We start from the raw sequence: 5,710 nt of genomic DNA, 5'->3' as shown, positions 1-5,710 counted from the left end.
TGGGAAAGTCAAGGGAAGACCTAAATAAGAAGTTGGAGTTATGGAGAGAAGTTCTAGAAGTGTATGGTCTGCACATAAGCCGTAGCAAAACGGAATATATGGAATGTAAGTTCAGTCTGAGAAGGAAAAACCCCAATATAGAGGTGAAGATTAGAGAAAACATCCTACGAAAAGTTAAAAGTTTTAAGTATCTTGGGTGCATCATACAGGATAATGAAGAGATTGAATAGGATGTAAATCATAGGATCCAAGCAGGTTGGTCAAAATGGCAAAATGCGTCTGGTTTTATATGCAACAAAAAAGTGCCTTTAAAACTTAAAGGTAAATTATATTGCACCGCTATAAGACCGGCTATGCTGTATGGTACAGAGTGTTGGACGGCTAAAAAGGAGCACGACCATAAGCTGAGTGTGGTAGAGATGAAGATGTTGAGATGGATGAGTGGTCATACGCGATTGGATAAAATAAGGAATGAAGATATAAGGGAGAGAGTTGGAGTAGCACCCATTGTGGAAAAGATGGTTGAATTGCGTCTCAGGTGGTTTAGACATGTGAGAAGAAGACCGATAGAACATCCAGTCAGGAGGGTGGATGAGATAGAAGATGGACAAAGGGCGAAAGGCAAAGGAAAACCTAAGAAGACCATTCATGAGGTGGTCAAACGAGATCTACATGTAAACGGTCTCTCTGTAGACATGATACATGACAGAGCACAATATCGTTGTTTGATTCATGTAGCCGACCCCACTTAGTAGGACAAAACTTTGTTGTTGTTTTGTATACTTTTCCTAAAAAATATCTTATTATCCAATAGAGAAAGTATAGGGAGCCAATGATCTAAGCGTACAATGTGTACAATGAAGGTTTAGAAAGTATTAGAGATATTATTATTAGTGTTACATTGTTCTGTCAAGTTACGCTTTTGGGATGAGTGGTTTCAGGACATGGTATAAGAATTCCAGATCCGGAAGGTCAAGGGTTTGAATCTTGGTGAACCCAAAATTAGCTTTTTATAACATGAGATGTTTATTATCCCTGGTATCCAGATGGTTATCCCTGGTATCCGGATGGTTATTCTGCATAATATAAGTGATGTTCATTTGATTTATAAACTAAAGATTTAGCCCATTGTACACATTGTACACTTAGACCATTGGCTCCCTAGCACTACTCTATCCAATAACACCGCACTACACCACTCTAATTACTATTTTAAAATTAAAAAATGTAAACATGTCATCATGTCTTTCATTTTTACTAATGATTTTCGGTTTAAATTTGGAAATAAAATAAATTAATATAAAAAAATTAAAGTATTTATTTTTTTCATAAAAAAATTGAAAAATATTGCAAAATATATATTTATATATATTTTCAAATTAGGGGGGGAAAAGTTTAGAATTGCTTACTCGCTCTGATGGCATTGCAAACAGTTGAAGTTTGAAGGTGGTAAAAGTAAAAGGGAACAAACTCACGATGACCAGTGGAGCATGGAACAACTTCTGTCCTACTGAGTCAAAAAGGAGGCAACAAAAATCACTTGAGTAGTTGAGTGCTGAATTTTTAAACCAACGGATAAGTCTATTCATGTGTACGAAAACCTTTTACAGTTAGCAGTTTTTCACTGCCAGTGTAAGCTGCTGTAACAACCAACTACCACGTGCTTTATGATCTTCTTAGTTTGTAGAACTTCAACAAACAAACTAGTAATCCTTCTTTCTCACTTGTTTGTGAGCTGGTTTAGTAAAGTATTCCTATGATCCTAGATAAATGATTTATTTTAATTAAAATATTTAATATTATATTACCAAACAATAAAAGTAGTTTCTTCTTAACGTTTCCTTTTGTGGATTTAAATTCAGAAACCTGAAAATTCGTGAGTACTGACCAAACCACACCCTCTACAGTCTTCCATGTCCATGGTTTCCAAATTAGACCGTTGCAAGTAAAACACACACAAGAGACAGCAATCAATAAAGCCCCAAACATTTTAAAACCCCGAAAAGGACAGAAGTAAGAGAAAGGGGGGCAGATAAGTAATTTCACGAAAAGAACAGGAGCAAGGGGATCAAATGCCACGTATTCCAATTTCTACTTCCAGGCTCCAGCTGTGGCCAAATCATATTTGTCCCCTCTCGTCCTTCTTTCTCACATGGCTTTCTATAACTCAACCATAGTTATTTGTTAACTCAAGGTTTTTTTTCCTTCTTTACTTTGGTGGGAATTTATAGGAAACTAGGAAGTGAAAATGTTTAAGTCCATACATATGTGAATGTTTAAAGGGTGCTACTCTGGCATTTTTAATCACCAATTCTTGCCATTCATAACACTTAAATCATAAACTACGACATGTGGACAATTAACCCATACGAGATGATTAATCAAATCACATATCAATTATCATACGGAGACAAACTTAAACCAAATTATGAACAGGTGCTTAATTCAAGCTTTTTTAAGTTCTAAAAATCTAACGAAAATCAATTTTTGTGTCTGGACAAATACATATAAGACAAAATGGTTTTGTAAATTATAACATAAGAATTTTTTTATTTATTATATTTTTAATTATTTTATGATAATAAATTAACCTAAAGAAAAGAAATTTCTTTGACATCTACTATCTAGAGTATAGAAAACAAGTAATTATGATTTTATATCTGTATGTAAGAATTATGCCAAATGTGGTTATTCTTCTCTTAACCATGGTTAGACCCCACTACTCTGAACCCTTCTTTTAACTCCTCACCCACTCCCACACTCTCCACTTACTCACTCACACTCCCCACTCTCACTCTGTCAAAATGGCTCACAACCGCCACCACCTCCTCCTCCTCCTTCTCGCCGTCTTCGCCGCCGCAGTCTCCGCCCACAACATCACAGCAATCCTCGAATCCGACCCTAACTACAGCCAGTTCAACAGCTACCTCTCTCAGACAAAACTCGCCGACGAGATCAACTCTCGCACCACCATCACCGTCCTCGCCATCCCAAACTCCGCATTCTCTTCCATCACACAGAACCACCCCTTACCAGTCATCAAGAACCTCCTCAGCCTCCTCGTCCTCCTCGACTACTTCGACCCCACCAAGCTCCACAAGATCACCGACGGCACCACCCTCACCACCACCCTCTACCAAACCACCGGCAACGCCGAGGGAAACATCGGATCCGTCAACATCACCGACATCCGCGGCGGCAAGGTCGCCTTCGGCTCCGCCGTTCCAGGCTCCAAGCTCGCCTCCACCTACACCAAATCAGTTAAACAGATTCCTTACAACATCTCCGTCCTCGAGATTAGTGCTCCGATAATCGCGCCAGGGATCTTAACCGCTCCAGCTCCGTCATCCTCCCTTAACATAACGGCGCTCCTCGAGAAAGCAGGTTGCAAGACGTTTGCCAGCTTGATCGTCTCTAACGGCGTCATTAAGACATTCCAGTCAACGGCTGATAAAGGTTTGACCATTTTTGCACCTTCCGATGAGGCATTCAAGGCAAAAGGCGTTCCCGATCTGAGCAAGCTCACCAACGCTGAGATCGTTTCGCTCTTACAGTACCACGCCGCCGCTAAGTACCTTCCTGTCGGTTCCTTGAAGACTTCCAAGGATGCCATTAGTACATTGGCCACTAACGGTGCTGGAAAGTACGATTTGACGGTTTCCGTTGCCGGAGATTCAGTTACATTGCACACCGGTGTTGATTCTTCTAGGGTTGCGGATACCGTGTTGGATTCCACTCCCCTTTCTATTTACACTGTAGACAGCGTTCTCCTTCCTACGGAGCTTTTCGGAAAGTCGCCGTCGCCGGCGCCTGCGCCAGAGCCTGCCAGTGCTCCGTCTCCAACTCCTGCATCAGCTCCGTCGCCGGCTGAGGCTCCTTCTCCTCTCCCAGCTTCGCCGCCAGCACCTGCCGGTGATGTTCCCGCTGGTGCTCCGTCGGACGCGCCATCGGCGGAGGCGGAGCGTAGCGGCACCTCCCCTAAGTCTGCTAGCGTGAGAGTTGAAGCTTCTTTTGCGGTTCTCACTTTTACAGTAGCTGCTTTGTGTGCGGTTGTTTTCCCCACTGTTTTCATGTCCTGATCTGTAATTTCACCTTTTTTGAGCTTTTTTTTCTTTTTCTTTTTTTTTCACTTTTATTTTACTCTGTTCCCTCGATGTGATTGGATTGGAGATTTTTTTTCTTAAATTTATTTTTTTGTTATAAATTACATTAGGCATGTGATGATGATGTGAACGTTACGCTGGTTTTAGTGTAATTTACTTTCTTTTTTACTTTATTAGATTAATTTATTTATTCTCTTTTCTTTATATTTTTTGATTATATGGATATGTGTGGGGACGTTGGGATGCGATTGGTGGGATTGAGTGGCACGGACACGTGGTGGAGTAGTGAGTGGGGTCAGTTGTGTCGAGCTTGTGCGATGAGGGACCACCGCATTTTGTTGGCTTGCAAGTTGCGTCATCATAGCTCATCAGAAGCACCCAGATCTGGTTTTTGTGGGACTGTGCGGCGAATGGTGTTTGTGTTTGGCTATGTAGATGATTAATGAAAGTTTTCTGTATGAAACTGGAAGTGCTTGATTATGAACGTTGCATCGAGAATTTTGCTGCTTGCATCTAATGGAAACTTTTACTGGGTCTGTTTTTCTTAGAACTATAAACTATAAAATATGAACTACTAGTAATCAAATATTATGTTAATGCTTCTTTTAGGAAGGATCCCACAGGAATAGTTTAAGAATTTTTATGGCATCAAACCAAACCATGACAAATGATTGGCATGGGGCAAACGTTCCATTTGACCAAAGAAATGAAAGAATCACAATTCACAAGCTGCCAAGAAGGTGATTTTTTATGCTTCTTGAATAGGTTTTGAATCTTGGTATAAATCCATAATGTTACTTCTTGTATTTCCACATTATTTGATGAGTTTGTACCATGCCATATTTGCCACCCAGAGAACACTTCAAAGCATCAAACCATCACAAATGAGATTGACATGGTGGAAAAGTTCCTAGTGCATTTGACCAAAGAAATGAAAGAATCACAAGCCGATAAGCAGATGATTTTGACGATGCTTCTTGAGTAGGTTTTGAATCTTGGTATAAAACTATAAATCCATAATGATATTTCTTGTATTTCCATATTATTTGATGAATTTGTACCGTGCCATATTTGCCACCAAGAGAACACTTCCAAGCTTTATTTAATTAACTTTTTCCGGAACCTGCGGAGTTGCAGTTAGACAGGGAGAGTGTTACGGGTCCTGGATTAGGCAAGTAGCCAAGTAAGTAAGCTCCACATAATACTGAAGTCATGAAACTCCAACTTAATATCTAGTCTTTTGGGTTGGGCTACTCTCTCCATAGGCTTGAGTCATAACTCATAACAATAACAATTGCTATTCTTATGAAAGGTTGGGTTACAAAAGGGCTACCTATATGCTAAATTAAGATAGATAGTTAAGAAATCAACTTAGGTTAACGAGTAATAAATTTCTTTAGTTACTTAAATAAATATCAGGAGTGTGAATTTTGCTTTATGTATATAACAATTCATATCAAATTGAAAGATACCACAGAGTTTATGAGTGCAATTAAATTAGCGGCTCATGTATGCTTAATTAGCAAAAAAATCTATACCAAAAAATATTAGTTATAGATTCCCTTGTCCTGTGATGGTTAATTTTAATATTAAAATACGAAAATAAT

General features: G+C 39.4%; 1 protein-coding gene across 1 annotated transcript; it reads left to right on the top strand.

Moving 5' to 3' along the window:
- On the top strand, positions 2,747–4,276 carry LOC107639780 (fasciclin-like arabinogalactan protein 10). The gene has a single exon (XM_016343381.2). The coding sequence runs from the start codon at positions 2,805–2,807 to the stop codon at positions 4,077–4,079; it is 1,275 nt and encodes a 424-aa protein (XP_016198867.1). The 5' UTR covers positions 2,747–2,804; the 3' UTR covers positions 4,080–4,276.

This window comes from Arachis ipaensis, chromosome B04 (genome assembly GCF_000816755.2).
Source record: "Arachis ipaensis cultivar K30076 chromosome B04, Araip1.1, whole genome shotgun sequence".
NCBI classification, from domain to species: Eukaryota; Viridiplantae; Streptophyta; class Magnoliopsida; order Fabales; family Fabaceae; genus Arachis; species Arachis ipaensis.
This window is presented reverse-complemented; position numbering and strand designations above follow the sequence as displayed.